At 34.7% G+C, this 12,781-nt stretch overlaps 1 protein-coding gene across 3 annotated transcripts in view; it reads left to right on the top strand.

The window, feature by feature from the left end:
* The window catches only part of LOC129757967 (uncharacterized), a 152,165-nt gene extending 139,803 nt beyond the window's left edge, over nucleotides 1–12,362 (top strand). The window contains exons 6-10 of one of the 3 annotated variants that reach the window (XM_055755384.1): nucleotides 2,731–2,871; nucleotides 3,052–3,121; nucleotides 3,188–3,354; nucleotides 10,915–11,119; nucleotides 11,237–11,551. In XM_055755384.1, the coding sequence (XP_055611359.1) occupies nucleotides 2,731–2,871; nucleotides 3,052–3,121; nucleotides 3,188–3,354; nucleotides 10,915–11,119; nucleotides 11,237–11,303 (650 nt within the window). In that variant the 3' untranslated portion in view covers nucleotides 11,304–11,551. Of the gene's footprint in view, nucleotides 1–2,730; nucleotides 2,872–3,051; nucleotides 3,122–3,187; nucleotides 3,355–10,914; nucleotides 11,120–11,236 lie in introns of all 3 variants that reach the window. The other 2 variants (XM_055755382.1, XM_055755383.1) reach the window with 2 other exon arrangements.
* Nucleotides 12,363–12,781: the final 419 nt, after the last annotated feature.

Consider the following 12,781-nt stretch of genomic DNA (forward strand, 5'->3'; position numbering starts at 1 on the left):
CAGTGCACATTTCAGCGCATTATCGGCGATGTGCTAAATAGGCATTGGATTTTTGCAACCTCTTCTATGGGTGTACAGAACTACAGATTTTGGTTGCCAGAAAGATCACGAACCTATGCTAACGTATTAAAGGCCACAAGACGACAGAAATTTTATATTCAGACCCAAATTATGATAATAAGAGTAACAATCGAGACTAAAAACTAATGCCAAAACTTCAAAAATCCATCCCAAGTCCGAAATTCTGCTACACCTTTACAAAAATTTTTTATTTGTTCGACAAAATTCAAGTTTTGAATTCAATTAAACCCATTTCGGAGGTTCTTATTCCTTAATCCCCATAAACAAAATTGTATTCCTATTTTTGTATTTCGAATTCTGTATCCAGTTCAGGATTCTTGATTTTCAGTTTGATTAATCATTAAAAATAAGAAATGAAAAGCTGCTTCGAAATCTTTGTTCAAATTTGGTTTTGCATTTCATATCAAATTTAAATCATGTTTTTAAAGATCATATGCATTTTCAATATTTTGGTAACAGTTTTCCGAATATGTAAAAAGAAAAATTTTGTTTTATATTGAAATTCGAAGTTCTTAATCTTATTTCTTACACAAAATTCAAAAATTTAAAGCTTCGAAATGGCAATCCAAAATGGAAAATCAGAATCAGATCTTTGTAAATTCATATGTTAATTCTTATTCACGATACAGAATAAAAATTTATAATTTAAATAGTGAATTTAGATTTAAACTGAACTACAGAATTTAAATAATAGGTTCATGAATGAGGGCTCTAAAACTTGACTCGGGAATCGTATTTTTTGTAAATTTCAGAATCGTATGTAAATTCGGATACAGATTCGAAGCTCAATTTTCGAATTCAGGTTTAAAATTCAGATTCAAAATTCAGAAAAAGGTTTATGTAAATTTATTTTTCGGCATATCAATGAAATGTAGTTCTGAAATTGGTAAAGATGGATAGAGAAGTGAGGAGAAAATTTACAGATGTTGAAGAGCATTATACTATGTGTGCATGACCGTTGGCTTAGAAGACAAGGATGCTATCCTTGGATCTTCTGGCGTGTGAATTGTTGTTTAATATTATTTATATTTTCAGAATATGAAAAAAAAAATTGAAAATTTCAAATTTTTATTGAGTTTGCGTTATTAAAAAATAAATCAAATTTGCTCAAGAACTTGGTGGATAAAGCGTTTTAGCAGATTCTAAAAAATGTAATATTTTTTTCTTTTTAAAAACCCTTCAAGTTACCTATTTTATTGCTTAAAGTTTCATAATACAAATTGGGCATACCATTTTTGAAGATTCTTATACTTTAATTTTCTATAGATATGATTTGAAACAAAAAATATTAACGTAAAAAGCCTTCTCGAACAATCACTATCAGATAGTCATTTTTTTACATTTTTACGCTCACATTTTATTCAGGCAAAAATATAACATTAAAAATTCAGTCACCAAAACTCGGGGCACTTTTTGCTACGGCCTTGGAGCATATTCTTCACAATATCCTTCATATTTACGGGATTATAAACTTGTCTAAAATTTAAGCTGTATTTATAAACTAAGATATTACATAAACCTTTTCATGGGCGTTATAGGCTTCCAGTAAATTTGGAAACGTTTCCTTCTTGAACTCGAAACTAAAAATATTAGTTTTTTACGAAAAGCTCCTGAAAAAAAACCTATAAGTTTACTATGTAAAAATTCAATGGACTTTCCACCAGTTCATTCAACTATTTCCGGATAAACTGTAGTTTTAGTAATCAAACAAAACCACCTACGATCCGAACGATTATGTATTCAAATCGACGCTGCGTGCCTTTTTGTACGCTTCCTTGTTCCTAGAACATCAACATAACGTCGCGTGGTCGAGCAACAGTCTGATATTCAAAAAGCGACGCATAAACAACTTGATGGCCCATATGACCTCGTTGCACTTCAGCAGGAAGCACAAATCCAAAATCGAACATTCAGAGGGCGAGGCACACCTCCGCCAGCGGTAAAACCGGAAGACCAGATAAAACAACAGTATCAGGCTGGTTCAAAATCGATGAAAAAAAGTTGCATCCCTCAATAGATTATAGGATGAAGATCGAAGGATGACTTCTTTTAATATTTAAATTCAATGCTTAATTGCAACATTCTGTTGTCAAATATGCCTAAGATTCAAAATTTAAAAAAAAAGATGATCGAAGAATATGAACTGTTCCAGTAATACGATAGCAAACATCGAGTTAACCGAAAACAAATTTATTGAACAAACAAACAATCGAGTGGTCGTTTACGAAATCAGCGAATCGAATTAATTATTCCATGCAGTTCATCAGCACTGATTTGTCATGAGCTGGACGGGGGGCATTTCTAAGTGCGTCTTTCGGCATGGCGCAAACGAAATTTTAATCGATTAGTAAACACAGTTGACGCCAATTGTCGACAACATGGGTGCGAGTATTGAATGACAGTTGGGAAATTAATTGAGGCAATTGACTCATCAATGGGTTCTGCAATTGATTGAAATCTACTTTTTTCTTGTCGATTTAATAGTTTTTTAGCAGTTTAGGGCACTGGAAAGGATAGTCGTTAAACCCGGTTAACGAACATATAAAGGACTTCAGTTTCATTTTAGAATAGCTTTTCAAACCCGAACATTTTTAGATTTCAGTGTAAGAACTTTACATATTTTTATTTAATTGTTTCATTTTCTGCCAGGACTTTCGGATATCGTCAATATGCTGATCACCAAGTGTCGCAGCCTGGTCGTCGACCCCAAAAACAATCTTGGTTTCACGCCATTGATGAAGGCCGCTCTTCAGGGAAGAACGCGATGCGCCAAACTGCTCCTGTTCGCTGGTAGGGGTCATATGGATTTTACTTTTCCTTCTGAAAAATCATGTTGTTGAAGATTTTAAAGATAACACCTAAAAAAATTCCAAGAAAATATGTTTACAATGTATTGTTCTACTTCGGTGTCGGAAAGGATATTTTCCATTTAAGTTATTTTGTTTCTACTCTTCTGCTTTCTGCGGACAGGGGCATCGCCAGTCGAGACCGATTCCGGGCGAGGGTTTAGGGCGGAACAGTGGGCCCGATTTTGTGGCAGGTAAGGAGACTTTTTTTTTTACTTTAAAGTGATATTACTAGATTTTTTTTCCATCAAACTTTCTAGGCACACCTGTGCGGAAACGATAGAGCAGTGTGCCCGGGCCCGACTGCTAGATAAGTCAGCGCCCTGTGGAAAATGGTCTCACGATATCAATTTGCCGATCGAGAAGAACGCCTCCCTGAAGGCAACCCGGAGTGGTAGCCTGGCTGCCCCATCTACCAATCAAAATGGTGAGTAAAATTTTGGATTTGACATTCCATTCAAATATTGTTGAAAAAAGATATGCCTTTCGAGTGTTATCTTATGATGCATTTCAAGATGTTTTAAAGATTGACTCCAAAAGATGAGAATCTCATTTTTTATTCTAATCACAAAAAAGTGTAGATTTTTTTCGAGTTTCCATTACCCTTGGATTCATCACCTTGCCTCCTTGAGTGTCACAAAAATAAAAAAAAATAAATGAATTGACTTAAGTTTGCTTTTAGTAATTTAGCTTCGAATGACTAACTTTTACACAACATTTAGCGATTCGAAGTAGTGATTCAATCAGCGCCACCTACTTTTTTCAAATAATCCCATTCTTACCAATACCCTTCCTATATTATCACACCCTTTCCAACTTTTTAGCAATAAGATAGACCCTAGACTAGTAAATGATGTTTTGAGATAAATTGTCTAAGGTAAGGTGTATTTTGAACTAAAAACGATGTTTTAGAGCCTTTTAGGTGATTTTTTTTATTTATCATGAAAGCATTACAAAGAAAAGAAAATTGAAACCGGAAACTAATGATCATGGAACAATTCCTCCAAGCTAGCGAGATTGGACCACGAGTTAGTTGGTTTTATAGACTGTTTCAGTATATTCGAGCAATGCGATGCTCTAGAAAAGTGGAAATTGCAGTTTTAAGTCCTGCTTCTCAATGTTATCAATAAATTTATTATCGGCAAATCAGTCCAGTTTCTTATAAAATTTATTTCAATCCTACGTTTCGATGTCGAATAACACCTTCATCAGGGATCAAAATGGTCAATCATTAGTGCTTTAGTAAAAACGTATTGTCCGGTCAATTTTTTTATTGGATTTCCGTAAATAAATTAAAATTTCGATTTTTTTACAAACAAAATCAGTACATTTAGGCGGTATTATTGTCCTGTGTGTAAAATATTTGAAATTTATATTTAATTAGACTGGAACAAATACCCATTCCTTCTTTTGTCACCCCCCCCCCTTTTTCGAAATTTCCAAAAACTAGAAGGGGGAAATAAATAAAGTTTGGGATATTGTAGGTATGTACATTTCGAAAAAAATAAACATCCGAAAGATTCCAAGACCAAAACACAAATTTCGGAAGAGTGTATTTATTTCATCTTTATACGGTTTTCTTTGATTGATAATTTTTCGATGATTTATTTAGGGCGAAATTAAAACTGCTATTTTTTTTACGTTTCGGCCTACTGAGCTTCAGCCATCTTCAGAAAAAAAAACTTGTTTTGGCCGAAACGTAAAAAAAACAGCAGTTTTAATTTCGCACTAAATAAATCACCGAAAAATTATCAATCAAAGAAAACCATAGAAAAGTGTGGTGATCAAAACCTTTATTGATTTTTTAAACAAAAAGTTACTTGATTTATAGGTTTTGTGAAATGATGTAGTATGCAAATGGCACCGCCTTATTTCTATTTTTAAACTGCGACCCAGAGATGGGTCTTGACTCACCGAAATTGGCTGGATATCCAAATACGGCAAACGCATCATTTCTCATCATAACTGACAACCCGTGCAGGATATGAGAAGGCAATGCAAATCTTGCCGTGCTTAAAAATGTCCAAACTTGATTCCAACTACCGTAAGATGAAAATGATGGGAATAGAAATAGACCAAGAAAAATGATTATGATCACATGGGAGAACTATTCCCTTCATTCCGATAGACATCGACACTCAACCAGTATAATATTCATACGCCAGGTTGGTCTCCTGTAGAAGAATGTTAATACATGGGCCCCGGAGAGGCGCAAGATGTGGGTTCAAGTCCTACCGGGAGACAAGGCGAATTTTTTTCGCATGTTTTTCAACATCGATTTTCTCTTATCTAGTCCCTGAAATTTCACAGTTGGATTCATTTCTCTACAAAAAAAAAGTTTCGCTGACTGAATGTTTGAGTCAAGACCAATTCTGGGTCGCAGTTTAAAAATATCACATTATCGTATCACGAAATTTGAGCTTTCTAAAGATTGTGTGGCTAGAGATACAGCAATTCTACAAAAATCGGACTTTTTGGACTGCAATATCTCAGAAACTACGCAACGCCCTTTAATGAAATTTTGCATTGAGATTGTTGAAATATAAAGTTAACATTTCTGAAGTTTTTGAAAAGTTCTATCGATGAGATCAAAAGTTACGCGATGTACAATATTTCAAGCATGAATCTTAAAATGCGATTTCTATAGAATTTTGGACGAATGTTTCCAGCCAGTAAATCTGTTTCAATCAAAAATCTAAAACAGTTTTGTGAGATTCTGATTTCAAAACACAAATAGATCATTTATTATTTTTTTTATTGTACAAAACGTAGCTTTTGATCCCATCTATAAACCTTTTAAAAACTTCAGACATGTTAATTTAATTTTTTAACAACCACTCAGCAAAATTTCAATAAAAAGCGTTGTGAAGTTTCTGAGATATCGCAGTTTGAATGGTAAAAGTCCATAAAGTCCGATTTTCGTAGAATTACTGTATCTCTGGCCACACAATCTTTAAAAAGCTCAAATTTTGTGATATAATAGTGTGATAGTTAATCTATCTTACGCAGAAAATTTGATCAAAAACTATCATAAGAGTAAAAAGTTATGGAAGTTCAAAGTGACAGAGCGCGTGCTTCCAATTTCTATACAATTATAAACGGTACTGTATATTTAAAATATTCAGATTCATCTTTACTTTTGCTTGATACATATTTGTTAGATCATCTATCGTAGATTTGCTAATCTTCTAGAGAATCTAGTCTGGTTCTTTTGGTTGAATGAGAACATTAAAATATATGTTAAAAACCATTAAGATACAAGTTACCAGTCTATACCTAAGAATTTGGTAGGTAGGGAAATAAAGGTATAATGGGCACCTTAAGGAAGACGCATGTTTAATCATACAAAACACTTCTAATGTGTGAGTTGCATCACTGGATCGTGTTCAGACACTCAAGAAGTCCATTTCGTGCCGGGTTAGAATTTTTTTAAAGTTAGTAACGTTGAAAAAACATTTTAAACGTTTGCTAAAGCTGAAAATCAGTCACTATGTGGGGCAAGTTGAGAAAACTCTGGGCGAAATGAGCTTCCTTTGAAATATAAGCTTGTAAGGTGTACAAAGGTACTAAAACCAGGTCCCGGCAACGATATACAATCGTGTGGAGCACATCTCCCAGATTTCAGCTTTTTTCGTCACATTTGAGCTTTATTCCTCAGATTCAATCTTTCATCTACTTTGCTCTCAAGGCAAAAAAAGCTCAAACCTGAGGAAAAAAAGCTTAAAAACGAGAATCACTAGCACTTATTTAAAATGTGTTGGTCACACGATACATAGACAAACGTATCCCTGTATTGTTGCCGGGACATGGGAGCACATCTCATAGATTTAATCTTTTTTCCTCAGATTTAAGCTTTTTTTCTCAGATTTGATTTTGATTTGAAATTCGTTTTTTGGACGGGTGCCGTGCACTATTCCGATTAAGCACCCTTCCTCAGATTTGAGCTTTCTTCTTCAATGCTCCCAAGGCAAAAAAGCTTAAATCAGAGGAAAAAAGCTTAAAAATGAGATCTACTAACACTTAGCAAAAAGCAGCTTTGCATCTCTGTGGTTTAGTCAGGTTCCGGCAACGATACAGGATTTGTCTGTGTATCGTGTGACCAACATCTTTTAACACGTTCGTCGCCACGGCACCCATATTCGGGTGACGGGTGTATTTCCTGGGGGGCCCCGTCACATCAAAAAGCGTGTGACGCTCTCTTACTTGATTTTACCGCTCAGCTTCTCCACACGTTTCAAATATGGGAGTGCTCCCTCTTTGCTTTCTCTCTCTGAAAATTTCTTTAGGCCCGGCTAGTAAAACTACCAAAATGAGCGTGGCGACGAACGTGTTAACTAAGTGTTAGTGAATCTCGTTTTTGAGCTTTTTATCCTCGGATTTTAGCTTTTTTGCCTTGAGAGCATAGGGGATGAAAGCTCAAATCTAAGAAAAAAGCTTAAATCTGAGGAAAAAAGCTTAAATCTGAGAGATGTGCCCCACAAGGATTGTATATCGTTGCCGCGGCCTGCATAGAGTCGAGCACACCATAAAACAGCCGAAGACCGAAAAAACACCAATAGGGGAAAGTGTTCCTAAATGCGCATGTTGGGTAATATGCGCATACAGCCGATTGACGATATGGCTGGAGATTCTTCATATCTAATCAGTGCAGTTTGAGGGTAATACGCTTTTAACATATGGCATGAAAAAATTAAATTGTTATATACAGTCGAAAAAATTTAAAAATTCAAACAAGATTTTTGTCAGTTTAGTTAGAATATATTGAACTTTAATTATCGTGCGTACAGATTCTGTAAATAAAAGTTTTAATGGTTTTTCTTTCTTATTCATCTGGAAATCGGAAATTCAACAAATTGATGCTTTTGGCAAATTAGTAAATGATCAGATATTGGAATAAGAGACAGGTTCTGAATGCCCATATCAAGGCAGGTTAAATGCCTATATTAAGAAAAGTAGATTAGTTTTATAAATTTTTTACTTTTTATCATTTAAACATTGAATCTACGCTCAAATCACGGTCTTACAGCGAAAAAAAAAGAACTTCATACTGATCCGATAAAAATACGATATGAACAAAATATTACCATGAAATATGGCCATATGGCATACTTAACTATGTTTCATGCAAAAGAACTAGTGATGTAAAAAATTTCACCAAAATTTCAGCCTTGACGTATGCTTAACATCCATTTCTACCATTTTCAATCGAATAATATCGAAATATTGCAAGTGTTAATGAATTATAGCTAAAAACAGAAATATGCGCATTTAGCCCGCCAGTTTCGGAAATCGGCTATTTTGACTTCTTTTATTATAAAATTATTTTCACTAAAATTGTAAGAGATTTTAACAGAAAAATTGCTCTTACGTGTATAAAACAGATGTCCGCTCATGTGTATAGGGGAGAGTGGGGATAATTGATCCCCTTTTCTTATTTTCATCATATCTTTTTGGAAAAATTTAGCAACTTGCCGTCTTTGACATTTTCTGACAGCTTGTAACTTCAAGTTTCTATGCTCCAAAAATTAGAACGATACTTGAACCCGTTGATGAACTAGAGGCATTTTCGTGGGAGTAAAAAAATTGCGATTTTTCTGAAGTTAGGGGAGACTTGATCCCCTATTGAAGGAGACTTGATCTTTTATTCAGGAAGCCCTCATCCTTGTATAAAAATCAAACAAAACCCCAAGATTGAATGCTAATTGACTATTTCGGTCATGTTTGTTCTCATTTTACAATTTATAGCAGACATAAGAATAAAATTCTATAACTTTGTCTCAACGCTAATAACATTGCATACTTAAAGGCGCTTTTTTATAATTAAGAGAAAATTAATTATTTTTGCTCTTTTCTTCAGACGATTGTTTGATAAATATTAGTTTTTGGATAAATATTAGTAATTTCGTAATCAGCAATCATAACGATCAATTCAGAAGAAGAATATGCCGTTTGGAAGGGGGATCAATTGTACCCAACTCTAAGGGATCAAGTGTACCCATAATCAACATTTTAGAAAACTTTTTCTGAAAAAAGTTGAGAGTTTTCCATTGCTTTGAAAATATGGCATTATGAAGTTCATTTTACGCTCGAACGATTGATACATTGGAACAAATATTTTTTTCATAATTTTCCCATGTAAGGAACATTTTAAAGTGATGAAAAAAGATGTTCAAGTTACATTTTGTGAAATTTTTCAAACAAAGTTCAATTACTCAAACAATTATTTTGTTAAAATTTTTTAAACTACAAGCATTGTTATTTTGCTCATTTTGGCACATTTTTCTAGAACATTTGATCTTTGTAAGACATTCCAGTTTCGAGATATAGCTAAGGAATCAAGTATCCCCAGGGATCAAGTATCCTCATTCTCCGCTATAGTTTTTAGACTCCTATCTTTTGGAATATGGGAGAAAATGAGTGCTTTCCTTAATATGCGCATATAGCCCGCCTCTCCCCTATCTAAAAACTTTTTGACTGATTTATTTGGCTGAATTATTCCTGAGAAGTGGCTTTTTATACTTTTTAACACATGTAAAGTGACCTACCGACTTTTAATGGAAATTGGCCGTTCTAAAAAATAATGTAATTAAAAGTATTTTATGAAAAAAGCGTGTTCTAGCAAGTTTAGTTTTAAATTTTTTCATAAAACCATAGTTTAGATTATCCTCTATTGATGTATAATAAATGTTGTCTTATTTATTTTTCTTCGCTATGTGACACCTTATTCAAAGTGTTTTGAAATAAACATCGAAATGAAAATAAAACTAAATTGTGAGTTTTTTACAAAATATTGTCATTTTAAGCAAAAAATCATACTTGCAATGGCAAATCACAGCATTAAAAATGAATTGGTAGTATTTAGTCTAAAATGTTAAAGTTTCTTGAAAACCCGAGGCGTGCGCATTAGTCACATGGGGCGTTATATCAACTCCCCCCCTACATTACACTTTTCAGCGCATTTTCGGCATAGCAATTTGCTAAATAGGCATTGGATTTTTGCAACCTCTTCTATACGTGTAGAGTTTATCAAATTCCCTCAGAGGACGAATGACAGTTACTGTTAAAATCCTCTCTAGTTAAATAAATCTAATTAAAATTTGTTTATCGAATCGGCTGAAATTGGGCAGGCCAAGGATTTTTTAAGTTTGTGTCAATTTTCTCTTTTACCCCATTTTCCGCAAACGTTCTTATTGGCGAACACTGAAAATGACATACATATCTATACGTCACTTCGGTGTGTCACGGAAGTTTTCCCCCAAGGTTTTGATTTCGAAACACAGTCCCGTTTCTTGACCACCCTAGTTTGCAGATATTTTTCATACACATATTTCTTGAAATATTCGAGATTCTTGGCGTCCCAATTAATAAGCGCATAGGGGAGATAAGGCTTAAATATTCGAGGTTTTTTTTAAAGTTTGAAATTGGGGTGGTCGTTAAGCCTAATGGATAACGTGTCTGGTTTATAAGCCAGAGGTCCGGGGATCGAGTTCCACCCCCCTCAATCTAGGAGAAGGAAGTTTTGAAAGTCTTCGGACGTAAAATGAATACAAACATACTGAAATGAAACAATGTATATAAGAAAACGGAAATTGTAAACTCTACGGAGTATAAAAAGATCGTAGAGACGAACCCGCCAAAGGTTGAATAATAAAGACAAGACAAGACAGCTCTTTAATAAAGACAAAAAAGGATACAATTAATTTTATAAAGTCGTAGTGGTAGTTTTTTTTGTATTATACCTAGTATTAAAGTGTTTTTTTTTCAAGACACGAAGACATCAGGAGTGGTAAAATGTCTATAATAAATCAAAATAATTATAAAACTTTTGATACAATCCTGAAGATTATTTCATGAAACTACTGTTTATGCACGTTTGCTGATGAAGATAAGTTTGTTGAAACTTTTTGAATAATAATACCGACTTATGCCTTAAAAAGATGCTATAATATATTTTGGCAGTTACTTGACGTTTTTTCTTCTTTAACAGGGCTCCGTTCCAAGTTCCGCAAAGTATTCCCCTTCAGTTTCAACTCCTCCAAGGACAAGCAGGTCTCTAAGGAGCTGGCCGAGGAGCACTACACCAAAGACCTGGTCAACTACCTGAAGTCGGCAACGATCTGCGTCAGCGGGCCGGCTCTGTCCGCCAACCGGAAGATCATCCAAAGCCTGATACGACCACTCGAAGTGCCAAAGTAAGAAGTTCATTCGCGTGTCTGTCTGAACATCTCATGAGTTAGAAACTGTACTCAGAATCTAACCTCATTTGCTTCGTTTATTGCCTACCATTTTAAAATCTTCGTCCACCGTAGAACGCCAACTGCTCCTTCCAGCTCATGTACTAACCACCTTACTTCACCAGGTCAAAAAGTTGACTAAGGCCTGGCATCGAACCGCAATCGATAAACCCGCTTCAATGCACAGCCTCCATCGCCGCACTCTCCCCTTGCAGCTAACCAAAAAAAGATCGCGAAACCCCAAAATAACCAACTAGCCAGCAAACGCCATCAACTAATAACAAGCCCATCATCTCCTCTTAGCCTAAGCCATCGCATAAGCCAAGCCGCTTTGGCAAGTTCATGTTCAAAAAATGTTGTTGTTGAATCCAAACGAAATCCTCGAACCCTCCGCAGACTGGAAGTGACCTATGCCCACAACAATGCCCTCATCAAGAAGTACGAATCAACGTCGGCCTCTTCGACGTCATCGTCGGCATCCGGTGCCTCATCGACAGATTCTGCTGCCGGAAAACCGCCGGCGGTGGCATCCGATGATCTACCCAGAGGAGACAGTAATAATGATCATCCGGTGCCCCCGGTTCCGACCGGAAGCTATGGCGGGATGGTCAACATTTAGGCATTGCCCCTCCAAGGAAAGGCAACCAACACCAAACCAAACTTATCTTCCGACACTTTAGTTTCACGGAAATGTAGTGTCAAGTCATGTCCTAAGCTAGTTATAATTTTAAACAAAACTCTCCGTTCATATCTTACTGAATAATACAAAAAAGAAGAAAAAACTAAAATCGTTCAAATCTTTTTGCTGTCTTGTCTAAACTTTTATCGATATTTAATACTATTAGGACGTTAAAATAAACTGCATATAACTTCAAAAAAAAAAAAAAACAACAACAACAAAACCGATTGTGCTAAATGAAAAAGAAAAAAAAATATATTTCACAATGAAGACTATTTACCTATAGTGGATATTTTCGAATCTCTATACAACATCCGCCTAACTGAAGCTGAACGATCAACAATGTTTCTGAGAAATGTGTCTTCAAAAGCATCGTCGAAGCAGATGGCAACAAAAAACAAGGAAAACAGAGAAAGTCTCATTTCAGCGAGCGTAGCGAGTTTTTTTTTTATATATCTGCTGTACTTCGTTTAGCATATGTGCAAAACTATGAAAATTTAGTGCTAATATTAAAAATAAAATAAAATCTAAAACAAGTACATACTTTTAAGCTTTTTTTAAAGAAAGAAAATGTAATAATCTTTTATGGGTTTGAAACGAGATAAGAGAAAAAAATAATGTGTCTTAGTATTTCCAAAGGATTACTTGGTATAACTCTAAAAAAGTATTACCAAGCGCATAGTTCAATGTTGGTGTAGAATTTTTCAAAACTAGGTTTGCAACTTGTGAAATATTCGAAGGGTGTGTATTGTTCAATATTGTTCAAAATTGATAAACTGATCGAATTTTAAGTAATCTCTACATTGACAGTTTAAAAATGTCTGAGGTAGTACTTCTAAGTTGCACAGCTTCCAAAAAAAAATCCATTCTTACTATTAATATTACTTCGGTACAGCGCTTTCACATATTTTTACCAATCTTATGTAAGGTTTATAAAAATT

The sequence above is a fragment of the Uranotaenia lowii genome, chromosome 3 (assembly GCF_029784155.1).
Source record: "Uranotaenia lowii strain MFRU-FL chromosome 3, ASM2978415v1, whole genome shotgun sequence".
NCBI lineage: Eukaryota > Metazoa > Arthropoda > Insecta > Diptera > Culicidae > Uranotaenia > Uranotaenia lowii.